The 27,646-nt window shown below is 43.2% G+C and overlaps 1 protein-coding gene across 2 annotated transcripts in view; it reads left to right on the forward strand.

Moving 5' to 3' along the window:
• The window catches only part of DOCK1 (dedicator of cytokinesis 1), a 525,198-nt gene that overhangs the window by 309,641 nt on the left and 187,911 nt on the right, over positions 1-27,646 (forward strand). For both annotated transcript variants that reach the window (XM_068548757.1, XM_068548758.1), the window contains exons 28-29: positions 9,865-9,966; positions 17,322-17,416. In XM_068548757.1, coding sequence (XP_068404858.1) covers positions 9,865-9,966; positions 17,322-17,416 — 197 coding nt within the window. The remainder of the gene's footprint in view (positions 1-9,864; positions 9,967-17,321; positions 17,417-27,646) is intronic.

Genomic DNA, 27,646 nt, shown 5'->3' on the forward strand with positions numbered 1-27,646 from the left:
GCATCCATTTATGATTCCTATAGAGGAATTTCATTTCATCCAGTAAAGAGTTTCAACTTTAATCTATAACTGTGATGGTAAGAGGAGTGTCCTTTATGGACAGAAGTCAATTTAAAAAATGTGTGGCGCATTGATCCTCCTTCAAAGGCAAAATTTTATTAAGACTCAGTTACTCTTGTTTCTATTGCAGTGTATTTACAGTTACTATATATCATGGGAGAACATTTGAAAAATCTGATTATTTGAAATTATCTGATTTTCTGAGTTTATGAAAATAAATATAAAATTTTCTGCTGTACTCTGACTTATGTTAGCAACAAATGAGTTCTATCAAGAAGTTGTATACAAAGTATATATTCCTGATCATTACATAAAGTATAATTGTATGCATAAAATTTGATTGTAATTTATTTTCATCCCTTATAACAAATGTGAATATGTGTTTAATTTATTATATTGAATAAGCAGCAAATAATTGTTATGATTAATGCAAGATCCAGATAGTCCCTTTTGGTATATTCGTCCTATAAACATCTTCTTAAAATTACTGCCACTGTAAAATGGAAAATGATTTTGTTTTTAAAATTAGATTTCTTTCCTTATATTGTCTGCAAGGATATGAAATACTAGCATTCAATTTAAATTTAAGATTCAGGTTTAATTTTGTTGCTAGTAGTTGTAAAGAGCTAATAGATGACATTAGTTTCTCAACTATACTATTTTTAATTTTGTATAGCTTCTTTTTACAAACATCCCTCGCTCTGCGGCCCTTTATATTGATAAAATAAGGGATCGCAATATTTTGGAAACTAAATAAGTAAAAATTAACCATACTTTGGATAAAGGATTCATGGGACTGAATTTATCTTTAAATGAGAAAGGGAACAAAAGACAGCCCTCAGTTTCGCCATGGATTGTATTTCTGGGAAAGATGTACTAAGTTCAAATGATGTGAGTGAATATTTATTTTTCCAAGAACCTCAGTGTTAACAGCAGTACCCGATTCAGCCGTTTTGTTGTATCTTATGCTTAAGCACATATTTAATTAACAAGACGTGAAATACTCTGCAAAGTACAGCAGTGACTTTTGCCTTCTGATGTTTTTCACGTGGGACACTGTCTTCTCTCCTTCATTTTACACCATTGTTCTATCTGCATTATCATTTCTTCCTTGTAACCCCCATCCTAAAAGGGTTAATTAAGTAATTTCATATGATGGGAAAACACATAAGTGAAGAAATCAAAGCAAAGGTGAAAAAAACTGTCTTGTATCTATTTCACAAATCTAAAGAGAAAGAACAATTTCACAAGGATCATAGAATTTGGAAGGAGTTTTCCAAGTAGGTTATTATTGTTTTAAATCAGAATAGTATATTACTTGGTTTACAAGGACAGATCGTTTGACTTGCCCTGAGAATTAGCTGCCCCTTCACCGTCCCCTCCATGATCAATTCCCGATCCACACCTGCAACTCTTTTTGCTTTTCGTTTGTTCTTGAATGTTTGAGATTCATTGTTCTATCCATAGTGTTCCAAAATCTCACAAATATGAGTCTGGGTCATGCTTGACACACAGTGGGCCCTTTCATTTTGTATATGCGTGACATTTTAGAAAAGTTATCTTACATCTTTTAATTAATTAACTTTTATTTAAAATTTTTGACAGCTTTATTGAGATCTAATTTGTATGCCATAAAATTCATCTACTTAATGTGAACAGTTTAAGGGTTTTAACTGTATGCACAGAGTTGTTTAACCATTACCATGATCAATTTTAGAATACTGTCATCATTCCTCAAAGGAAACCTGTACGCAACAGCAGTCACTCCCCATTTCCCCCCAAACCTCCAGCCCTTGGCAATCACAAGTCTAACTTTCTGCTTTTATAGGTTTGCCTATCCTGGACATTTTCTAGAAATAGAATTATGCAAAATATGATCATCTGTGACTGGCTTGTCAATTTCTGCAAAGCAGCCAGCTGGAATTTTGATAGGGATTGGGTTGAATCTGTACCTCAATTTGGAGAGTATAGCCATGTTAACGATATTAAGTCTTCTAATCCATGAACATGGGGTATCTTTCTATTTATTTAGGTCCTCTTTTATTTCTTTTAACACTACCTTCTAGTTTTCGGGGACCAAGTTAAATTTATTCTTAAGTATTTTTTTCGATGCTTTTGTAAATGGAATTTTTTCTCTCTCTCTCTGTGTCTTCTTGTTCTACTTTTGGAGGATTTCATTAGTTTTTTATCCCATCGCTTCTATTAAAATGTTTATTTTTGCTAATACGGCTGAAATATTCCAGAAGCATTTCTTTGTCTTTGTTCCTTTTTTTCTTTTTATAACATTATGTTCTTGTTTTATGGATATAATCTCCTACCTAAGGAAAATAATGATAGTTCTTTGAATTTTCTTATATCTTCTAAATTTTCTTTCATTCCTCTGGCTTCTTTTTTTGTTTGTTCAGGTCTCCTTTATTAATACTTGGTTGACTTTTCTCACAGAGCTTGGAGGCTGGTGGGCTTCGCTGCATGGCAAACCGCTGTGGGCTGGGCTCTCACGCTGTCAGAACCTCCACAGGAAGTTAGTGGGTACGCTCTTGGGCTGGTCAGTTTCTCCAAAGAGGATTCTTCCAGTCTCCTGTTTCAGTTTGCTATGGGGCTAAGCCTGGTGGAGGGGCTGAGCCTTGCTGCTTTGCTGGGAGCTGAGCCGAGCAGAGTGGGAGTTTACAGTGATTGGCTTCCTTTTTTTTTTAATTTAATTTATTTATTTTTGGTTGCGTTGGGTCTTCGTTGCTGCGCACAGGCTTTCTCTAGTTGTGGCGAACGGGGGCTAGCTACTCTTCGTTGAGGTGCGCTTGCTTCTCATTGCGGTGGCTTCTCTTGTTGCGGAGCACGGGCTCTAGGCACGTGGGCTCAGTAGTTGTGGCATGTGGGCTCAGTAGTTGTGGCTCACAGGCTCTAGAGCACAGGCTCAGTAGTTGTGGCGCGTGGGCTTAGTTGCTCCGCGGCATGTGGGATCCTCCCAGAGCAGGGCTCAAACCCATGCCTCCTGCGTTGGCCGGTGGATTTCCAACCACTCCGCCACCAGGGAAGCCCCCAGTGGTTGGCTTCTTATCATTGGATAGTCTCAGCCAGGTGGCTCCTGCCACGCTGTCTCTTTTGCTTTGTCCAGAGGATAAACACGGGGTTCCTGCCGGGAGTGAGCGGGGTTCCCTTGGCGGATGTGCTGGGGTGGGCATATTGGCCATGTTTTAAAGACAGTGCTTTTGGTTTCCACCTGACATGCAGCCTCGCTTTCTGAGTACCTGGCACCTCCAGTTTCTGAGCCTTCCTAGGGTTCTCTGCCCAGAATCAACAGGACTCCTGATAGATATTCACTCCCTTCCTGCCTCCAGGGCCGCCAGTAACCATTCCTGCATCGACTTGTCAGCTTCCAGAATTCTCTTGTCTGTAGTTGTGTCTCTTCTTATTCTCTTGGTCTTTGTGGGTTTGTGAGTTTTTTTTTTTTTTTTAAACATCTTTATTGGAGTATAATTGCTTTACATTGTTGTGTTAGTTTCTGCTGTATAACAAAGTGAATCAGCTATACATATCCATATATCCCCATATCCCCTCCATCTTGCATCTCCCTCCCGCCCTCCCTATCCCACCACTCTAGGTGGTCAAAGCACCGAGCTGATCTTCCTGTGCTATGCGGCTGCTTCCCACTAGCTATCTGGTTTGTGAGTTTTAGAAACTTTTTGTATTGTCAGTTTAATGTGAGGAGACAGATGAGTTTGTGTTTTCATTGTTTTAAATTTGTTACGTGGAAGCCCCCTGCTTATATTTTCACAAACATCAACTCTACAGAGACTTTGGAGGACGCTTTGGGCCAGTTAATGACATTTGGGGATATTCTTTGTGTTATCTTTTTGGACTCCCTCTTTTTCTCTCTTAAATTTCGTTGTAACAGATAGAACCTTTAAATGTTTCACCACTGGCTTTCCCTCTTGAAAACAGAAAGCCTTTGCGTTCTCGAGGGCTTTCTCCTCCTCTGTCCAAGAACTTACCCGTACGGGGATTTATTTCACGTCACCCCCGCCTTTGAAACAGAGCACCCAGCTCTCAACTACATTCCCTTTTCCAAATCCTCGTCCTCATGATGTTGCTGTACAGTATTGACTCTCCGGCTGGAATGCTCCCCAATGCGAAAGTCATCCAGAATCCACCAAGCCATCCATCTTCCTGTCTTTACTACAATTCCTGCCCAGTGTCATTTAGCAGTATCACTGGAGGATTACTTTTTCTTTAATTTTTTAATGGTGATGAACTAGGTTTGTTTTCATTGATATATTTGAAATGAAACATATCAATGAGAATTCCTCTTCAAAGCACTTGCCTTCATGAAAACACGTTTAAAATTTTTAACATGTCATCACTGGCCACCGAGAAATGTAATCCCCGATTCAAATAATAGATTCTCCTCTGATTCAGGCCTGGTGCCCGTCCTCCAGACTCCATGCTCCTGGAGCTCTCTCCGCATCTCCAATAGCTTCTGTGGTTTGGAGCTGCCCCCAAATCCCTTGGCGTTTAGCACACTTGGAAGAGAGTTAAATTTTCTGCCTGTGCCGAGTGCCCCATGCACAATGTGAGCTCTGCAGTCATATGAAACATTCTGGACTGGTTGATGGAATTACCAAGAGCAGTTTCAGACTTTATTGTTCAAGCCACATAACTCAGTCCTGATGTTATTACGTAAAGGAAGCACCCCTTCACAACTCAGGACTGTGAGTTCACATCCTTGGGATTTTTCCTTCTAATTCATGTACTCAGTCTTGGACCTTAGAGTAGCCAAAGATGACAAAGATACCATTGAAAAGAACTCATCCTAAGTCCCATTCTCCAAACTCTGTTCTTTTTAAAAACCTTTTGTCTCTATATCCTGTAGGGACTTTCTGCGTTCACTAGCCTGCCACTCAGTGTCCCCTGCTCCGCCACCAGTGCTCCATTCTACCCGTCCTCCCTCCTACCCGTCCTCCCTCCTGCCCGTCCTCCCTCCTGCCCGTCCTCCGTCCCACCCGTCCTCCCTCCCGCCCGTCCTCCCTCCCGCCCGTCCTCCCTCCCGCCCGTCCTCCTTCCCGCCCGTCCTCCTTCCTGCCTGTCCTCCGTCCTACCTCTCCTCCTTCCTACCTGTCCTCCGTCCTACCTGTCCCCTGTCCTACCTGTCCTCCCTCCTACCTGTCCTCCTTCCTACTTGTCCTCCGTCCTACCTGTCCTCCATTCTACCTGTCCACCTGCCTAGAGCACTGGGGTGCCAGACAGATTTAAAACTGGGGTATTGGGGGTAGTTCTAGGAGGGAGGGCTCAGAGGCAAGTTCAGTCCAGGGCTTGAGCAGCAGTGACCTAGTCCTCGTGGACGGGGGAGCCCCATGAAAGAGATTTTTGAGGATAAGGGAGTACGAAATGGGGACTCACGGGTAGGGGGAGAAAGAGGAGATCTCATCTGTTTCTCTCACGACTACCTTTTAAAATACTAATATAGGGACTTGCCTGGTGGCGCAGCGGTTAAGAATCCACCTGCCAATGCAGGGGACACAGGTTCGAGCCCTGGTCCAGGAAGATCCCACATGCCGTGGAGCAACTAAGCCTGTGCGCCACAACTACTGAGCCTGTGCTCTAGAGCCCACGAGCCACAACTACTGAGCCTGCATGTCACAACTACTGAAGCGCGCGCCGGGATCCCGTTCGCTGCAACAAGAGAAGCCCCCGCTCACCGCAACTAGAGAAAGCCCGCGTGCAGCAACAAAGAACCTACGCAGCCAAAAATCAATCAATCAATAAAAATTTATATAAAAAATAAAATACTAATATATTTTCCATTATAAAAGTAATCTGGGCTCCTCCTCCCATCCCACGACAGTCTGGTGTCTTTTCTTCTAATTGTTTCTTCTTTTTTATTTTTTTCCTATGCTATATTTATATTCTTTGTTTTGCTGAAAAGTATATACCATAATTATGTCTGATTTTCATCGTTGAGCATTTTCTTATGTTATTAAAACAGTTCATGTTTTCATGATTAGTATTTGATGGTTGCATAATATTTCATCAGAAAACTATGGTATGGTTACATGACTTGGCAAATCAAAATCAACTTCAGGTAAACAACAGATCGTTTTATTAGTATATGAATGTCTGATGTGAAATTTCCAATGCAAAATTTGGGACATACTTATTTATCTGAGATTCAGATTGAACTGGGCATCCTGTATTTTATCTTGCCATCTTACAAAGTCTCATATTACTTACACAGTTCCTAGCTGTTGAACACTGAGATGTTTTCAGTGATGCAATGGACATCTTTGGGCATAAAATTTCTAATTCTGAATTACTTCCTTGGGCGGCTTGTTAGAAGTAGAATTACCCTGAGGAGATGAGTATTTTTTTCCCCAAGACTTTGCAAACCTATTGCCAAATCACTTTTTAAAAAGGTTATAGCAATTTATGGTCCCACCAGTGGCGTCTAAGAATGCTCATCCCCGCGCCCTTGCTGACATTATCGTCACTTAAATACTCCTCTGCTATTTCGGCAGGCAAATCATGATATACCGTTTTCATCTCTGATTACTAATGAAGTTCACATTTTTTGTTTATGAGGCTTTCTCTCCATGACCTGATTTTTAAAATTTCTGCCACTGCCTCCTGATTTCTCTGTCCCTATTTTGCATCGCTTTGAAGTCATAAGGAAGATGTCTTATTTTTATTTATTTACTCATTTTTACTCAGCCACTGGGGCTGGAACCCCATCCCCAGGCTCAGGTTCCAGGAAGAATTTTGCGCAATCACCACCAGCCTACCTGCCAACCCACCCACTGTCTGACATGAAAGCTTCCTAGGACTTCTAAATTGCATTTCCAATAAATCAACGACAAAGCATAGAATAGTGATTTTATTCTGAGCCTGCAGAATAAGTTTCTTTTCACAGCTCTCCCCCATTTCTGTTTCTAGTGTATGATTGGTTTCAAATACAGCTTCCATAAATACCTGCATTTAATCTACCCGTAAAAACCCACCACTCTGCTCTAGAGGGTTCCGCTGAGTTCACGTGGGCAGTCATGCTGCATAGCGTCCGCTATGCTTCTTCTCTAAAGATACTGGCCCCCATGGATGGGACTCCATTCCAAAGGAAAGGGGGAGCCTTTCTGTGAAATTTGACAGGCATATTACCTCTTTCCTAGTGGGGTCTAAAACTTCAGCTTAGAAAAGGGCTGACATAGCAAGATTTGCTTCCTCTAAGGAAGACTGAACAGTACAAATTGCTTCTGGAACATTTCCTTAAGTAAAGAGCACAGTTGCACCTGCTGGCCTTTTGACCTCTAACTCATGGCGATGACCTGCCTCTGACCCTTTCTCTGGGCTACTCCAATTAGTCCCCATTACAGTTAAATAAGAGGCCATTTGGTTGCCCTTTCTGTGATGTTCTCATCCAAAGAGAAGGCTTCCCGACCGGCCATTTAAGTATTCCCAGGACTTGCTTTATGGAAATTGCTACGTTCTCTTCAGTTTTTCATTTTATGCATCGTGTCAGTTCCCCTAGCCTTTGCCTTGCATGAATTTTCAGCATTACATGGCACTCTGCTCCCTAAATTGAGTATGTTCACGTCACCTGTTCAAGTATCTGGCCAGACTCCTGATGCTCTAGTTTTTTTTCCATTAATGTTACTCAGTGTGCATGTCCTTTGCATTTTCAGGACTGCTCTGGGGTCTTCTTTTCTTCCACTTTCAACTTGATATCTTAAGTACAGTACATATGCCTATTGCTTTGAATTATACATAGCTAGCTTTGTGATTTCAATGATTCTAATTTGTAAGTCCCTATTCTTTAACTCTTTTGACCTGCAGAGAATTAATCTGAGCCCCTGTTAGGTGAACCTTGACTGATATAGGCCTTTTCTTGCTCTAGAAAAGCTCCCTGTCTAGTAGGGCGGAGTCCAGGTCACAGCCACCTCGGTCAGGGTAGAAATTGGGACACTGTCTATGGCCGCCTTTCCATTTCCTCATCCTCTTCCCAACTTTCTCTGATGACCACAGAAGTGCATGAAGTCTCTACTTCATGTTGGCCATTGTCAGTGACCGCAGATTTCTCAGAAAAAGAATTAAAATGCCTATCTGGATAAGAGGAAAATTAGCTCAGCTGCTAAGCACCCACCTTGTAGCTGGTGTGCTGGGTTCACAGCCGGTTTTCCATATTCTCATAGAGAGGGGAACACCACTCTGCCTCAGTTTTACTGCCTATAAAATGGGACGAGATGAGAATCTGTGGTGTGATTGAATGAGGCCATGGTTCTAATGGCCTCAGCACAGCGCCTGACATATTGCAATTGGTCAACGTGTAAAATTATGAAGACTGTTACCCCAAAGGTGGCATCTCATGAGGAGTAAAAAAGATACAAAGGCGGCTTCTCTTGAGCTCAACGGGATGCCAAATATTTACGTATTTCAAAAGTGTATACTCATAAATAGACATTTTACCATTTTACGAATCATTCCTCCAAAGGAAAACAAGCATTATTTAGCTCTTTCCCTGAACACCAACTTGAAATCTAAATTTCAGCAATTATCATCATTCATAAATAGTTTACATTTCTGGGCAAATGGAAGATACCTTATTATCATTATTTTATCTCTTCAACTTACATAATGCATCCTCTGAGGACCCATTTGGAAGCATATATGTATATTATAGATATAAAATGGATCCGAAAAAATTTTGGACTTTAACATTTCACTGTAGAGCATGCATTTGAAATGAATACAAAAGATATTTAGGCATTCAAATACATTGCTTGTAAAACACTTAGTAAAAGAATGCAATTTGTGAACTCATTTAATAAGGCAAAATTAAGGACATGTCTCAAAGTATATCTCATCCTATAATTTTACCAGACTTGTGCTGGTTTAATGGGAGAAAATATATGTCCTCTGTTTCTTGAAATATCATTACTTTAGGGGAAAATATTTAAAAGCAAAGAAGTCTTTTAGGGAATTGTTAGCCGTGAACCCCAGAAGTGATACATTGCAGTTAATGGCAGTGGGACTTCTTCACCCCCTGCTCCCCTGCTAGACCAAATCCCCCTTAGTGTGTCTGTACACACACACACACACACACACACACACACACACACAGGTGCACAGACCTGCATACGCAAACGCGTCCACACGCACAGCCACTTGCGTGCTGGGCACTTCTGTTGCTAAGTGCTGTGGCCCCTCAGTTTCTCCATGTCTTGATTTTGTTTGGTGGTTTCTTTTTCCCCTTCTTTTCCTTTCCTGCCACCTCTGTCTGGTATGAGAAATTCCCGTCTCTCCCACTTTACATTCTGATGAGGCTGCATTCCTCCTCACGTGCTTCTGGTGGAGGAGAAGGGAGCCATAACTCATCGTGGAGTCGGTGGCTATTGCCTCCAAATTGGCCAAGGGGGATAGAGGCAGATTTTGAGAAATAAAAGTCCTCTCTTTGCCACAGCCCGGGAGCAGGGGCTGCACACAGGCTTTGCCTGATAACAGGGGCAGCAACTTTCCAGGGAACACAACGCACAGTGGTGGCGGTTTCGAGCCTGTCTTTCATTGCACATATTTAATGCGAGAATATTTCAAGCTTGTGTTTTCCAGACTGGACAGTCATGTATCAGGAAACATTTATTGTAGTTAGAAGGAAATGTAGCAAAAGAAAAGATGGTGAGGCTGGAGTGACCGGTCACTTAGCTGGCCAACCTGGCACATGGCTTCTCCCTGATGGGCTTTGATCCCAGACTCTTAGTTTACATCAGTTTCTCCCATGAGTGTTGTTGTCTCCTCATCTAATTGTATCTTTTGATTTGTCTACAGGGAAACTTCGTGGCCTGTATGACAGCTATTTTACGACAAATGGAAGATTATCATTATGCCCATTTGATCAAGACTTTTGGGAAAATGAGGACCGACGTGGTGGTGAGTGTAACTTTGACTTTCTATAACTGTGTTTTGGAGCCAGCATTTTAGGCAAAACGCTGCTGTAAGTATTTCCATTTTCAATACGATTTTGGACTTGCCTCCACTTGATGTCAGAAGCCACCAGGGATGGTCTAACTTAAAGGCGTGTTTGTAAGAAGATAAGGGTCATGATACAGACTCTCTCCTTGTGCTGACCTGGGGAGTGACTCAGGGTGTCAGCCGAGAAAAATCCCTTTTCTTTTTTCTTTTCTCTCCCATGCTTTGTGGTCACGGAAAATTTGGAGATGTTACCCATGGAGAGTCTGTCATTAACTGCTGTTCATTTATTGATCGGCTTTCAATAGCAGAAGCCAGGGAGCATTTTCAGCCTTAAATTGTGCTCCGTTATTAATTAGCTCTAGTCACGGAAGCTCATTAGCATTTCTCGAAATAATTCTCTAGTCGTCCTCAGTGAGACTCTGATACAACTTAATTAGGAGACGTACAGAGGGGAACTTAGGAGCTCTGCCCCTAACAAGCTGACATCGCAGGGCCATACAGCAGATGTCTTCTGCGAAGCCACAGCCAATGTGTCTGCAGAGTTACTGAGTAGATGTCTACCTCGGCTCTCCTGTCTGGGAACACAGACTCCATTTCTGGGGCCCCTAGATTCCTACAGACTACAGCAAGTTCTACTAGCATTTCCAGAACAAGGTTGGTTGCACTTTACATCAGTCTTATTAAGGGATAGAGACAATGCATTTAAGGCTTTTTTCCAAAGGATTAATTCTAATAAAAAAAACTACCTCATTAACTGTTGCTGCTATATGTGTGTGTGCGTGCATATGTATATTTAAATTTTATATATATATAATATTTAATATTATAATAAATAATAATAAATATATGTATTTAAATTTCTAAAGATACAAAAATGGATTTATACCTTAAAATCATAGCAATTTTCCTTAAATAAAAGTCAAGGAGCAAGAATGTGTGTGTACGTGTTTGTGTGTCTCTGTGTTTAGTCTTCTTTAAAAATATTAACGAGCAGTTTCATGTAGGACTGTACTCATGCGTGTAACATATAGCACATGTGATTATATCCTGTGATTCTTCAGCAGTCATGGCATAGTGAAATCAGATTTGCCATGTGAAACATTTCATGCCTCATGTTTGATCAGGGGAAGGATAGTTGTAGCTGAACCTTTATGAACAATTTCCTAGACAACACTTCAGGCTGGATAATAAACTTTTCAGAATGAGAAGCATTACCTGTGCTGAAAACTTAGGACTCCATTTAATTATTTGCCCTTTATCAGAATAGTCACATGATCAAAATCATACGATTCATGCAAACTGTTAAGAATATTTAATCTGAATTATTCAGTGTTGCTGTGGATAGGGAAGCTTCAATGTATTGTGAAAAGCGATTATACAAAAATAGTGTTTAAAAATGACTGTAATTTGCTGAATTCCAAGTGTGTACCCTCTCTCCTTGCACAGAGTCGATCATCGGATACTTGTTGCATGTTGTGGTCCTGATTTCCCAAGGGATTTTGGTTCCTTAGACACAGTAGTTCAGAACATCAATTAGTTGCAGACAATTTGATTTCCATTATAAAATGGCATTTTTGGTTTGGATATCATGAATTCATACTGCAAGGATTGTAAACCTTTTTTAATTGTTGTTAATCTGTCAGAACCTTTGTAAAATGTGTTCCTATCTATTAACTACACATAGAGAGTATTTGACTATTTTTCTACTTGGACAAATGCTCACAAAAATGAAAGGTCATTTTGTGTTAAATAATTGGAAGTTTATTAGTAATGCAGTGTACGAATAGCCTAGACCATTTTCTCAAGACTACTTCCTTGTAAGAAGTGCTACTTCAGGTTTTCAAATTTAGCTCTTTCTTGGTTGGATGAGTCATTCCCATACAAAATCTCAGTTATTATCAACACCAAAGTCACAGGCCTCAGAACTGGTACTTTCACAGTCTCTCAAATGACCCTTTGGACCCCAAGACAGTGAAAGGATGGACCACAGCATGAAACGGAAAGACTAATCCAGGAAAGGAAAAGGGTGGACATGTTTGGCTCAAAACTCTCTCATAATAGAGACAGTCCCTTTAGGATGGTGAGCCATGCGGGGCCTTTAAGTTCTTCTGCAGTGGAGATGCTGGCCTGCAGAAGGGGCTGCTAGCTGTCTTGTGTCCAAGTTACTGAAGCAGGACCACAGGTGGAGAACTTACTCAGTGTCCGTAGTAAGATCAGAGGTGACGAGGAGTACTCTGGACCTTCGGGGAGCCTGTACTCTTGACACTTGTCCCAACTTCCCACTAAATGGCCATAAAGGAATGTTTGTGGAGTGACTGAGTGAATAATGACGTATCCAAGAACAGTGCAGGTGGAAGTAACGCTTATTGGTTACAGGTTGAGTGAATGCAGGATACAGGACAGCGAAGGTTGAGAGAACCAGGCTGTGGGGTCCCTCTCATCTCCAAGGAGGACCCAGGGGCAGACACAGGCTACCGTGCATTCCCCCCTCTTTCTGTGGCCTCTCCCAGTCCTGTCCAGTTGTAGGTTATGTAGGGAAGCCGGTCAGGCAGAGCTCTGAGCTCTCAGCGTCCTCTTCCTGGATTACCCTCCTGCCTCCGTTCAGCTTCCATCCCAACCCCTGCTGGGAACCTCTCCCCGACACCTGCCTTGACCTCACCTGGCGGCTATCGCCCCCTGCCCCTTCCCTTGTACCTTGTCCATCCCAGTCAACCATCAGCCTGTGCTGGGGTGGTCCAGAGTGACTCCTCACAAATGGAAAGTGGTGAAGGTGCTCACGGGGATTCTGAAAGCAAGAATATTTGCCAGGTGGCTGTCCTTGCCTAGGAAACATCCTGCTGTTGGGCAGGTCTGGTCTTAAAGAGCCTTGATTTCCATGTGAAATGGCCACCGAAGGGTGATTCGCAAGCCTGTGTAGAGAACGTCATGAGTAGGAGGAGGAACCTTGCTCTGAACATCCGTTTCTTTATTTCTTGTGACCATTCCTCGTAGATGAAGCTTTATTGAAGACTGTCTCCACTGGATGATGAGTTTGGGGGTGCAGAATCCTTTTATAGTGAGTTCACTCAATAGCTATTTATTGGAGACTGACTTTGCGTTAACAGGTGGAGGAAGTGACAGCAGGCAACGCAGATGGGTCTTGCTCTCGTGGCCCCCAGTCTAGTGGAGAATATCACAGGTCATCAGGGAGTCCTTCAAATAACCCAGGTTATCCATGCTCCAAAAGAATGATCCCTGTAAAGCAGCCAGACTGGACTGAGTCGGGTGGTCAGGTAGCCTTCTTTGCAAAGGAGAGGATTGTGGACTATCGAGCAATAGAAGAAAGAGCACTGTAGGTGGTAGAGCAGCAAGGGTACTGGGGGTGAGGTGCAGCCGGAGAGGTGCTGGGTCATCAAACTGCACAGGGCCCCATTGGTCATGCTAAGAGGCTTTGTGTTTTTCTGCTTGTTTGGTTTCCGTTTCTGTATCATTTATTTACCGTTTTTCCCTTAATTATTTTAAAATTATTTTTAAAGCATTTATTTTTTGAGTAAACTTTTTATTTTGAGAAAATTGTAGAGTCACATGCAGCTGGAAGAAATAACACAGAGCGTCCCTGTATTCTTTACCCAGTTTCTCCCAATAGTGGCATCTTGCAAAACTATAGAACAATGTCAAAATCAGAATGTTGACGGTGATACAGTTCACTGATCTCATGTTGATTCTCTCCATTTTGCTTGAATTCTTTGCTCTATTTATCTTGAAAAATTTCAAACATACAGAAAAGCTGAAAGAATAGTACCATGGAAACCATTATTCCTGTCACCTGAATTCATCAGTTGCAAGCACTTTGCCATATTTGCCTCCCCTGTATCTCTATGTACCTCTTTCTATGTAGCCAAATCCCATAAGTATGTGAGAAACATGTTAGTGGTTCAGCAAATATCTCTCAAGGTTGAAGACGATAGTCAGTGGCCTTAATGACCTTCCAGAACATAACAATCCTCTCTTCATACCGTCTGTATTCAGATTTCTCCTCAGTTCTCCCCAGTCTTTGCTGTATTTCATTATAGGCTTTCTCAAACCTGCATCTAGTCCAGATTCACACGTCGTATTTGGTTATCTCTCATTAATCTCTTCTTTTTTCTAGAATAAGTTCATCACCTTGTTTTTCCTTCCCATTCATGGCATTGCTTTTTAAAATTTTATTTCATTTTTATTTATTTTTTTGAAGGGATAAAGTCATTAGCTTTGCAGACTTTCACCCATTCTGGAATTTTTGATTGCTGCCTTGTGTGCAGATGTGTTTCTGCAAATTCCTGTGTCCTGCAAACTGGAAGCTTGATCTAAAATTCAAGTTCACCCTTTTGGCAAGCGGAATAGAATTTGGTGTTAAGCGTTCCCTGGTGTGTCTGTTGGGAGTCTGGGAATGCCAGGCTGACCACTACTGATGATGCTGGGTTTGATCACTTGGTTGAGAGGGAGTAACTGCCAGATCTCTCTGTTGTGAAGATACGTGCCCCTTAAAGATTATCGTGTAATCTTTGGGTAATACTTTGGCATCTGCAGAAAACTGCAAAGGTCCTATCCTCTAGCAATGTTTCATCTGATAAGTTTAGCATATATTGATGGTCCTTGTCTGAAACAGTCATTTCTTTGACTTAAGAGAATGGTGACTTCCTACTTCTGAGAATCAAGACTCTTTGGTTTTAATCTAGGAACACTGGGCAGCCCCTGAGGCCGTGGCTTCAGTGGGAGATTGGGGGAAGTGTTGGTGCCCTGATCAGATTTGTAATTTGAAAAGGTCACTCTGGGTGAAGTGTGGGGACCAAGAGAGACAAGAATGACCATAGGTAGATGGGGCTAGGATTCCCCGCTGGTAGTCCAGGTGAAAAAGGTTGATCAGTTGTCCAAGTGGGTGGGGATAGACATGGACAGAAGCAGATGGTTTTACAAGAAGATTTTGCCTGTGGAACACACTGATGGCTCTTGTTAGAGCTGTCCTCTTATTATGTGGAGCATCTTGTGAATAATCAAATTAAAAATGCAGCAGGGATGGATTGATCATGAAAAGATGAAATTTTCACAAAATATCTCCTGTTAATCGTCCAGCTCCCCTCTTTGCCTTGGAGATAGCAGTGGTAATAGTCTGTTCAGCCTCATCGGCCGTTCTAGGCAAATGCAGTGGTGGGGCCCACCACCCTGGCTAGTAAGTTATGCAGACCGACAGGGAAGCCTTGCAAAACCTCAAATCCGACAATCTGCAGCATTTTGTTTGATCAGCAAAGTACCAACATTTAACAGCTGAGCCATACTAATGAAGTATGGGACTGTGTTTCCTAGAGGGAAAAAAAAAAAAAAGGAATTGGGAAAGTATGCTTCTCTTCTAGAATAATAAAAACCAGACCCTGTATCTCAATTATTAGGCTTTGAGGAGTGATCAGCGAGAAAGCCAGCAATTTCATGCAAATAGAGATGTGACTAAATCACGGCACTCAGCCGGCAAAGTAGGCAACCTGGTCACTAAAATGTGAAAATCTTGACAAAGTGGGGAAACTTAAGGAGTGAAGTATGAATTTCAGTAATTAAACTGGGGAGAGAAACTGTTCCTTGTGTCAGGGGGCACCTAGAACACCCCTGCTCACAAGCCCTGCTGGTCAGGGCTCCTGTGGGCAGAGTTTGGAGGACGTGGAACTGACTTTTCCCTCTTGACTCTGCCCGGGATCCTAACCTCTCCTGCACTGGAGGCCTCTGTTGTAAAAAGGGTGATTACGATCGCTCCTTGAGTTTTTATTCATGGGAGGAGGCTCGACAAACCCCTCCCAAGGCAGAGATGACTCGCTGTAACCTGGCATTGCTGTTACGGTTGCAGAGGAAGCATCTTTGAACATCGGCTTATTGCTGCTGTCAGATGGAACTGGCATCTCTGTGCAAGAAGTTCTTGGGTAGAACTTTGTGCTGGCAGTTGCTTTCTTGGCTGCATAAATTCTGTTTTCCACCTTGGTCTTCACAGCCATTGTACCTAATTATGAATCAGTAGATGAAATAAATGAGAAACATCCACTCTATTTGGCCATCTCTGACTATGACCTCATTTTCCTACATGAATTCTCAGTTGCCTGTCCCCTTCCCACCCAGATCTTGAGGGAGCATGCATCCCGGACTACCGGGATATGTGCTTTTCAGGATAACCGCTTGTTTTGTTCAGGTTAGCTCAGAATAAGCACTAAACTGTCAGATTCAAGAAATTCTCCTAATTCTGACAGGCACAGAGTGGACCCGCTAGGAAAGGGGAACCCCTTCCCGATGCCAGGAGCGGTCTAATTGGCCAGGAAGCAAGGTCGGGCAGCAGGGAACCACTCGTGAAATTCAGGGACCATCTAGGAGACAACAGAGGCATAACTGAGGAGCTTATGGATTTGAGGATGCCGCATAAAAGAGTCTGGCAATGCGACCGCGTGCTCCGATGGTTTACGGGGAGCTTAATAGGTGCAGATGGTCAGGAGTTCCTGTTTGAGCCTTTCAGCTGTTAAATTACGTAAGAAAAAGGAAAGGATAATAATACCGCATATTCAACCCAGTGGGCCCTGTTCATAATGAAAAATCTCTGTAGAGTAAATACAAGACATAGTTACAACCTGCATGTTATGTTTGTTTAAAAAGGTTTCTTTAAGCAGAAAGAGTGTGACTATGTATTTGTAACCTTTGGGGATTTACTCTTTGTGACTCTTAATCATGCCCAAGGAGTATCTTTTTTTTTTTTTTTTTTTTATACTTTATTTATTTATTTTATTTATTTATTTATGACCGTGTTGGGTCTCTTAGTTTTCGTGTGAGGGCTTTCTCTAGTTGCGGCAAGTGGGGGCCACTCTTCATCGCGGTGCGGGGGCCGCTCTTCATCGCGGTGCGCGGGCCTTTCACTATCGCGGCCCCTCCCGTTGCGGGGCACAGGCTCCAGACGCGCAGGCTCAGTAGTTGTGGCTCACGGGCCCAGTTGCTCCATGGCATGTGGGATCTTCCCAGACCAGGGCTCGAACCCGTGTCCCCTGCATTAGCAGGCAGATTCTCAACCACTGCGCCACCAGGGAAGCCCGCCAAGGAGTATCTTTTAATATGTCCTTGACAAAGTTCTCCAGGACAGGAGGTGCTCAGGCAAACAGAAAGGCAGAAGTGTAATACATACCTCCTGTGAAATACATCTTCATTACTTTTTCGTATGTTCTCATTCAGGTAAAAGAAAAAAAAAAAGTCATTTATAATGTAATTATCCCAGGGGGCATTGGTTTTCACCTTTTTCTGGGTGGGTTGTTTCAACGTTCTCTTTTTTATTTCAGGATTTCCTGATGGAAACATTCATCATGTTTAAGAACCTCATTGGGAAGAATGTCTACCCTTTCGACTGGGTGATCATGAACATGATGCAGAATAAGTGAGTACGGGGGAAGGCTCTCCTTGACGAGGTGCCTGATTCATGTCTGGTGGGAATGGAGGTGTTGCCTGGATACCATGGGGGCTCCCACAATGTACAGGGTGCGCCCCCTTCTGTGATGCAGATGGTCCTTTGGAGAAATGGGCCTGGAGATTGGGTGCTTTCCTTATGCCAGCACAGGCTCTGGGGCTGAGAACTTGGGCTCTGCCCCCTGGAGAAAACAAACATGAATGTGATCCGCCTTTCCCTTCACCTTTGTCAAGGGCATCAGTTTGCCATCTAATCTTAACCATGTGTGTTTGTTACCCAAAGCGATTCTCAGCTCTGTGGGAGTTTTTTGAAAAGTGTTTGCATTTCACATATTTCAGCTTAAAAAAATCATGAGCATTTTCATCATACTTATTAAATATTAAACACGTGCCTTGTTCATCATCTTCCTGTGAGGGCTGTTGGTTAATTTTCTAGCACTTGGGTTTTATGATTTCTGTAAGCGCCAACAAAGATCATGGGGTTCTCAATCACATGTGGTTTCTAGAAGGAATTGCTGTTGACTTCTTTTTTCTGCTTCTTTCTTTTTGCAATTTTTATGGAGATAATTGTAGGTTCATAGTCAGTGCCGTGGTAAGAAGTAAAACAGGAGATCTTGTGTACAATTTACCCAGTTTTCCTTGATGATAACATTTTGTAAAACCTCGTAAAACCGTAGCACCAAACTACAACCAGGGAACTGACATTGATACAGTTTTCCCATCTTCTTCAGATTTTCCCAGCTTGACTTGTACTCATTAGTGTTTATGTTTAGTTTCTTGCAATTTTTTTCACATGCTTGTGTTCTCAAATCCACCCTCATGGTGAAAACACTGAACATTGCCTTCACCACAGGGGTCCCTCCGGTTCCCCATTTGTGACCCTCCCCCTTCCCTAATCCCTGGCAACCACTAATTTGTTCTCCGTTTCTAAAATTTTGTCATCTCAAAAATGTTATATAAACGGAATCATACAGGCTGTAACCTTTTGGGATGATTGGCTTTTTTCCTTTCACTCTGCCTAATTCCCTGGAGACTCATTTAGGTTCCCGTACCAGTGGTTTGTTCCTTTTCATTGCTGAGTTAGTGTTCCCTAGTATGGATGTTACCACAGGTGGTTTAGCCATTTTTACTGTTGAAGGACGTCTAGACTATTTCCAGTTTGGGGCTATTACAAATATATCTGCTACGAACGTTCCTGTACAGGTTTTTGTGTGAACTTAAGTCTTCATTTCTCTGGCACAACCGTCCTGGGATGCAAATGCTGGATTGCATGGTAATCATATGTTTAGTTTTGTAAGAAACTGCCAAACTCTGCCATTCTCCATTCCCACGAGCCATGTAAGAGAGACCCAGTTTCTCTGCATCCTCGCCAGCATTTGCTGTTGTCACCATTTTTCATTTTAGCCCTTCTGGTACGTGTGTACGATGTCTCGTTGTGGTTTTCATTTACGTCTTCCCTGATGTCTTTGCCTCTTTTTAATGATTTGTCCACCCTGTGGATAAATTCATAGCAGCAAGGGCCTTTCCCTTTGCCTGTTGTGGGTGACGCTCCTTTCCAGGACAGCAGGGATGGATTCGGCCCTGGGTACCATAAGCTGCAGGTTCTGAGCAGGCCTCCGCTAGGGCTGAGCCGAAGTTAAGTGTTGTCCATCTTAAGTCATATGTTGCTGTGGCTGAAGCCTCCTTGCTCACATCGGACAACATCTGAGAATTAAGTGGAGAGGCTTGGGAGGGAGCGGTATATCACAGCTGGAGATGTAAACGTGGCCAGCGCTCACAGCAGGGGTCCTGGCCTTGGCCTCTTGCGTTTCTACCTCCTCTCTCTTGGGATCTGAATCCTCACCCAGAAAGTGAGGAACTTAAAGCACGAGGAGTTTCTTCCTTTTGCTCTGTCGGGGTTAACTTTTGTGAGTGACGATTTAGAATGCATCTAGAGAGCTGCAGTGTTCATGTTTTTAGTGGCCTGTTTTCAACAAACAACAAACAAAACCCACTGTCCTGGATCTACAGGAAGTCTCGGGCTCTCCTTGCTCTGCTGGATGCTGTAGCTGAAAACGACAGACCCGTCCTTGCCGTCTAGCAGTGAAATAACTCGGGACCTCTGCATTTAACTAGACCCGGCAGATAAACTTGCCACGTCAGTAGTGAAACCACGACGCCGTTACTCCACTGAGTAGAACTAAAGGCGGCCACTGACTCAGGCAGCCGGGCGGCCCCGGGTGTGGTCGGGAGGCGGGCGTGTGGACGCATGACCCCGCATGTGGACTTCACCTGTGCTGCATCTCCCCTGCAGAGTGTCCGTGTCCTGGCACCCAGGCTGTGCATTCCACACCCTGGGGACAAGGGTGGGAGAGGGCTGCTCCTGCAACGTCAGATGCCATCTGTCCTCAGAAGTTGTGTGACTTGGGGACCCCAGTCCCAGGGGTCCCACCGAGGTAAACTGTCACCCCATTGAGGAGGATGCAGCCACACTTTACTTTGATGCTATTTTGATGACGATGGAGAGTCTGTTTTCAGTTATACCCTTACGGTTGCATCATAGCCTCTTCCTGCTACTGCGTCCTCTGCCTTCTCCTGCCAACACTGAGGTATCTGATCGTCACACCAGACCTGCACGTGGGCGAAAGCCACGTGCTCTGTGACTCAAAGCACGGAGCGCAGCCCTAAGAGTTTCCTTCTCCGGAGACCCTGTCCAGCTTCTCCCAGGATGTTCTGTAGTTCCCGGGGTGAGGATGTGGCTTGACCCCCGTGCTTGCTGGAATTGTGCGTTCCCTGCACTCCAGAGCCGGCCTCATCCCTGCATTCCTCCTCACGTGCCACTCTGCAGGGTGCAGCCACGTGACAGAGATGCAGGTGTGCCGTGGCATCTCCACCAACCCAAGCCTTTGCGTCTCAGCCACAGGGAGGAGAGCTGTTTGTTCGCAGGGAAAGGCAGCTCTGCAAGGCAGAAGCCCCAGTTTGTTGTGTCCTCTTAAAGGCAGATGCCGGAGACTTCTGAGGATAAAGTCTTGTGTCGATAATGATGGAATTAGGGTCTGGAGCCAGAAGTCCATCCTATTATCTTGGGCAGTATGCTCGTAGGCTGCAGCCCTAAAAGACATCTCCATAAAGGAGGAAACTCTCAGAATGTAAAATCCCTGTGGTTTCTTTTATGTTGTGCATAAAATGTACGGAGCTGTCTCATCAAGAATTCTGGTACTCTGAGGCCAAGTCTTCCAGCTGACAGCGTTTCTTCCATCAGAACGTCCCAAGCAGGAGCTGTGTCTGTGTATGCCTCTGTGTGTGTGTGTGTGTGGTATGTGTGCATGCACATGTATATGGACGTTTGTGCATGTGTGTATGTGTCTGTACACGTGTGTGTGGGTTTGTTGATACCAAGTAAAGACCTTTTTTTTTTTTTTTTTTGCCACACTGCGCAGCTTGTGGGATTTTAGTTCCCCAACCAGGGATTGAACCCAGGCCCTAGCAGTGAGAGCGCCGAGTCCTAACCACTGGACCACCAGGGAGTTCCCTAAACTTTTATTTGCAGAGATTCTGACTCTGAGAAGCTGCAGCCAATCCGCCTTCCTCTCACAGCTGACACACTTTGCAGGCACAAGGTCCCCAGCCACAGGGAGTAGCAGAAGAGTAGGCCATGAAGGAGGCATTTTAGACTCTGATCAAAGTTGGGGCTGTGAGGGACTTCCCTGGTGGCGCAGTGGTTAAGAATCCGCCTGCCAACGCAGGGGACACGGGTTTGATCCCTGGTCCGGGAAGATCCCACATGCCGCGGAGCAACTAAGCCCGTGCGCCACAACTACTGAGCCTGCGCTCTAGAGCCCACGAGCCACAGCTACTGAGCCCGCGTGCCTAGAGCCCGTGCTCCACAACAAGAGAAGCCACCGCTCGCCGCAACTAGAGAAAACCCGTGCGCAGCAGCGAAGACCCAACACAACCAAAAATAAATAAATAAGTCAATAAATAAATAAATAAAAAGTTGGGGCTGTGATCATTGTAATTTTCTTTCGTACATCTTACTGCCTTAAAACGCTGCCCCCTCTGTTGAATAAACAATATTGGGTTTTAGAAGCTGAATCGGTTAGGTGGTTGAGGAAGATACTGCCTCCATGCAGCCAACTAGGTAACACTTAAAGCTGTCTTAAGACATCTGGTTGGTGACCCTTTAGTTTTCTTTAACATCCTTGTTTAAATGCCAGTTTCAGAGAGGAGGGTTTATCTCCTTTTTCATTTAACACACGCATTCTTTGTGATGTGTTGTGCGTTTTCATCCTCAGGCTAAGGGTGAGCTGAAACGTATGCTTTCCACGTGCCAAGCACTTCTGGGGGGAGACTACAAGTCATCATGTCTCAGCAGCACTCTGAGACAGCTGTTGTTTTTATGCCCACTTTACAGATGGGAAAGTTGAGGCACAAAGGATTCTTTTAAGAAATTCACGTTCTTTTTTATTTATTTATTTATTTATTTATTTATGACTGTGTTGAGTCTTCGTTTCTGTGCGAGGGCTTTCTCTCGTTGCGGCAAGTGGGGACCACTCTTCATCGCGGTGCGCGGGCCTCTCACCATCGCGGCCTCTCTTGTTGCGGAGCACAGGCTCCAGACGCGCAGGCTCAGTAGTTGTGGCTCACGGGCCCAGTTGCTCCGTGGCATGTGGGATCTTCCCAGACCAGGGCTCGAACCCGTGTCCCCTGCATTGGCAGGCAGATTCTCAACCACTGCGCCACCAGGGAAGCCCCAAAGCTTTCTTAAGTTGCCAAAAAACACACAGCTGGGAGGTTATAGGGCCAGTATTTAAAGAGCCCGTAGCCTAAAACCACCCTGCTACCTTGAGTATGCCTCCTGTTTTCCAAAGAGAGTATTTTGTTTTGTTTTTAATCCTTATGTCTTTAAAACACAACTTTTCTGCAAGACTTACTACTTACCTGAGTGAATTTTAAGCACAGAAGTCAAGATGTTCCTACTTAGCTCTTTGGAGCCATTAAAAGTATATGCTGTTACAGAGGATCACATCCATTACTTAGCTTTATGGAGTCCTGCTGTGAACTTTTAGGACAGAATCTCACTAATATCTTAATAAAATAATTTCCCATAGAAATTACATAGGTACCATATAACACTGTTTCTTTGTCGTTGTCTATTTGCCCCTTTTTACTCCTATGACTTAAGAGCTTGATATCTTACATGCTGCCAGAGTTGTCTCTTCCTCCTCCACTCCTCCTGGCATGCATCAGAGGATGTTTCCTTGCCTCCTTGGGATAAGCAGTAATTCCCAGAAGTTTCCGGAGTCTGTATCTAAGTTTTAATGGCACAGCTGGACATGCAGTTTTACCACCTACAGCTTAGAAATTGACAAGATCAGCCTCTACGGCCCCTTAAATATTCGTGTGCTTGTTCAGCTTTGCCTCTGCAGATGGACTGTTCTTCAATTCGTGGGGCTTGGATGCTGTCTTTAATTACATTTTACATTAGTTTTGGGGCAACAACTTGTAAATCAGGAATCAAATTTATAGGATATAATGAATATCCCAAAGGACAGTAGTCACTTGGTTGCTGTATTCAAGATAGTAAGTGATTGGCAATGGCCTGACGTTATAACTCTGCTCTAGGATATACTAGTGTCAGACGGCGAGATGACATTTAAGATAAGCACAGTTCAGATATAGTAGACGTGTACTTGTGTGTTAGCATCCAGAAGTGCTATTTAATCTGCCCAGAGGGAAGCAAATGCCAAGTTTCCATTTAAGATCTCAGGTAGTATTGGAAGCATAGACCTTCACTGTTGGCAGATAAGTGCTGGTCGCCATTCTTGAATTTCTGTCAGCTAAAATGTTCAGGTTTACAGTTTGTGGTGTGTGTAGCCTAGTCTAATGTTGAAGCATTATGCTGTGGCTCTCTTAGAGTTCTCTCTGGTTGTTAACACAAACGTGACCACTTAGTTGCATTTCTATGTCTTTCTTCCGGTCGTAGGGCTTGAATTCATCCCAGTAGAGTGTTTGTGCACCAATAATCCTGACTAGAAGTTTAAGGCATAGGAGTGACTTGGTAGGAAATGAGTCTGTTGGTTTGACTGAGTTCCTTTTTCACCTTGAAGGAAGCATTTGTTATCAACTGCTTTTATTTACTTGCAGAAGACATTTCTACTGTGTGCCATGGGGTTAAAAACAGGGGCAGGATCGGGTATAATTTTCAGATTTTTAGAATTAGACTTTCTTATTCATGTGGACTGCAGAACATGGGATAAAACCTTTCTTACATTTGTCCACCCTTCAGACTTGCAGAAGAATTTTAAAAATTCAGTTACCCTGATTCAGCTTCTCACTAGGTCTTGTTGCTTGTGTCCTCTTCTCTTAGGATGAAAAATAAATTAAACCATCATTTTTACTTCCTCAGAGCTCTCATTGTTTACAACTCTGATTATCAGTATTTTCCAGTGTCCTCTTTTGGTGTAGATTTTGTGTCTCATTCTCTTTGGTTTTGTCCATGCTAAGCTGGGGCCTAAAGGAGGTTATATTTATAATTTGTTTTTTAATATCCTACACACATTCATAACAGAACTTGGTATATTTTACAAGTAAGGATTCCTAGACTGTGAGTATAAAATAGACCATGTGAAGCCATAGAGAAAACTGGAAGTTTTTTAGAAGCCAAAATACTTGAAGCTGCCTGGGAGACAGAGCACGAAGGAAAATATAATGGATTACAAAATTCTCACTGGGTGATAAAAAAGATTCTTGCAGTTTGTCAGGGGAGACTGGCAACTTATGGTGGAGATCCTTATATATGACATACTGAGCAAAAGAATATCACATTGAAGGAATCAGTTGAGAACTCAAAATTGTGCCCACAGAAAATGGAAGACATTATTTTTATTTCAATTTTGAGATGCTTAAGATGTTACTGGTCAGCATGTTGACCATGAGCTGTTGGTCATCATTGGACCTGGCCTAAAGACTAGCTTCTCGAACATAGTGGATTTTGCTGAGCTGCCCAATTTAGTCTTGTCTAGTTGTTGACCATTCAGATATTGGAGACCAACCCATCTAAACTATTGTCTGGTTTGACTTTACCTGAAGTCAAGGTTTCATCTTAAATTTGTACTTTCAAACACTGACATTTCTTCCCAGCTTGGAATTTATGAGATCATACTGCTATTGACGTCACATGTCTGGGTGTTACTCGTTTTTTGATCATGGCCGTTTGAAGGCCGAACAGTCCAGGGTGACGGGAGCACAGTCTGCGTTCTCGATCGTCTTTGCATGGCAGTGTTGGCTGATTTCTACTCCTCTTCTCTCACCTGTGATTCAGGCATTTTTGGACCAGGGAGTGTTTTCCTCAGTCCATCAACACAGTGCATTATGTTTCCACCAACCTGATGCATACAATACGTATTTACACACTTACAGCCACATATGGCTCCTTTCATTGGGTCAATTTTCCATGCATATTTTTGTAACCTAGCTATTTTTCTCCTGTAAAATATGGCATTTTTCCCACTGATAAGTAGTATTCATCAGACGTATCAGCATCCAGGAAGGCAAGCTCACGGCTGTTTCTGCCAAAATTAATTTGGCATATAGTCATGATAGGAAGGGTCCTTAAGACTTAGAAAGGGATTCCATCTTTGAGATGCCAGGTTTCTTAGACGTCGTGAAACTGCTCAGAAGGCAGATTTGCAGGGTAGGCTCTTTGCAGGTATAGTGCCATTGGGTTTCATTGCTGTGGAAGAATTTTCGTCCTCGCCAGCTCTGTGCCTCGGGCTTAGATCAGAGAAAATGTACCATTTGCTTTCGGGAGAGAGGAAGGTAGGGGTCCCCACTTTCTGGGGACCGGCCTTAAGTACTGTGGCACTAGCCACAGCCAGAACAGATACCTAATGGTCGAGTCCGGGAGGACAGCATGTTTTGTTTCCAACTCAACCTCCTTTCCAAGAAATGCTGCTCCGGTGAAAGGGCATGGAGTTGAAATCTTTGTGTAAGTTAAAAGCATGGGTGTCAAGCATTTTGGGCTCAAGAGACTCTTCTTGGATTATTTCTTGTCAACATCTTTTCTCCTTTCTTTGAAGCGTGGGGTTTTACTTGATGTTGTTTTTAATTTATTTTTGAAAATAACTGGGTTCCTTTTGAGGTTTTGCATATCCAATAACTTGACGGTTTTAAGCACACCTAAGTATCATTTTTTCCCTTGAAACAGTGTACAGTAGCTGACATAAACACCGTCACAACCCTACTAGCTAAGGACCAAAAGGAAAAATATATATATTGTTTCTGAGCGAAGAAACAGGAATTCAAAGTCAGGATAATGAAAACATTCTGGAATGAAAATTTCCCTAGTGCTCAGCTTTGGCTCATACACTTCATAACATCACTCTTGGAACCTTAATCCTCTACAGGGAAATTGGGCTAAGTGGAGATGTTTTGCAGCTCAGACCCCAGTTTGCGGGCACTGAGGCCCAGGCCTGCTTCCGGATTGGGCCCACTTGGGCTGCAGCTGAGCACATTTCTGGCCAGTCTCAGGGGGAAACACGTGAGGTCTTCTTCCGAGGCAGAGGTGGCCATCGTGAAGCACCGAGATTCTAAGCCAGCTCTTGATTTGGATCTAGGAATGGTGCTCTGGACCCCACGGCAGGAAGAGGAGCCCACGTGCCAGTGCTTTGCTATTAGTTGGAATTCTGTTTATCCTTTATGGCATTTTCATAAATTATTTTACCATTTTCCATACAGTTATTCTCTGGCATGGGTACTTTTGCTCTTTGCTTAATAATTAAGCTTGGCCTAAAATTAAAACAGATAATTCCAGATTTTACCTGGTTGTTGATAAGCACTAATTTATTGCACATGGCGTAGATATTTTATACAGTTGGGTCTTATTCAAATGGCTTCTTTATTTAATTCTGAGATGAAAAATCAAAGTACTCTGCAAGGAATGGCAGTGATGAAGCAGTCTTAGCCAGGACTCTCATTTAGGGAAGCGTGCTTTAGAGGAAGGTTTTGAAAGGGCAAAATCTGTTTAAGAATTCTCCGAGCCGGTGCCCACCTTGCTATGAGCTCCCGGCTGGTGTTGACGACGCCATCCTCCTGGCACTTAATGCTAGAGGATGTACTTCACTTTAGGAGGAATGAAGCCAAGTGCCCTCTCTATTTGCTGCATGAGACTGCTCTCAATGCAAGGCAAAATGGAGGAAATATATTTTATTATATTTATTATAGGTCGTATTCCAGATCTTTCCATATATTTTCCATATATTTCCATATATTTTTCCATATATTTTATTACATTTATTATAGGTCGTATTCCAGATCTTTCCATATATTTTCCATATATTTCCATATATTTTATTATATTTATTATAGGTCGTATTCCAGATCTTTCCTATGTTTATTATAGGTCGTATTCCAGATCTTTCCATCCTAAAATTTTACCTCCAGTGTTCCTGGGACTTGGCAGAAAGCGTGTGTAGCGTGAGACCCTCTGGTGTCATGCTTTTAAGTCTAGAATGGGTGGAAGAGGAAGCCCATGATAACTGAATGCTTGCTGTGTTGCCAGCATTTTCTTAGGTATCTGTTCTGTGGTCCTCCACCTGGGGCGCTTTTCCCCCCTAGAGGACACTCGGCAAATGTCCAGACACAACTTGCTATCACAGTGCGGGCTACTGGCATCTTGTGGGGAGAATCCAGTGATGCTGCTAAACATCCTTCCGTGTACGTGAGAGTCACACCTGCTGCAAAGAATCATCCCCCCCCATGTCAACTATGTCCCCATTTTATGGATGAAAACACTGAGTCTCAATAATGTTAAGTAATGAATAGAAATGTATGTCATCCATTTCAGTGATCCTCTTTTCTTTATTTCCGCTTTTCTCAGCCACCCTTCTCTGTTGCATGACCCCAGCAAAGACAGGAGCCTTTACCATAAATAATAGCAGCCGTCCACTGACGATGCCAGGGCTGAGCTTTCCTGTAGAGGGTGAGGATTGGAGGCAGTTTTCCCCAAGATGCCCTGCCAGGTGCTACAGCTTCACAGAAGATCCCTGTGGGCGTGGCTCAGGTTCACGTGACAATGAGAGTAAGTCACACTGATAAGAATTTAGATCCCAGGGGTGCCCTTCTAGTGCCTGGCACATAGGACACGTGTGGAAAATATTAGCAAGTGTCTCTTATGGGGGAGTTACGGTTTTGGTTTTTGTTTTGTTTTAGATTCCACATA

This window comes from Eschrichtius robustus, chromosome 7, assembly GCF_028021215.1.
Source record: "Eschrichtius robustus isolate mEscRob2 chromosome 7, mEscRob2.pri, whole genome shotgun sequence".
Classification (NCBI taxonomy): domain Eukaryota; kingdom Metazoa; phylum Chordata; class Mammalia; order Artiodactyla; family Eschrichtiidae; genus Eschrichtius; species Eschrichtius robustus.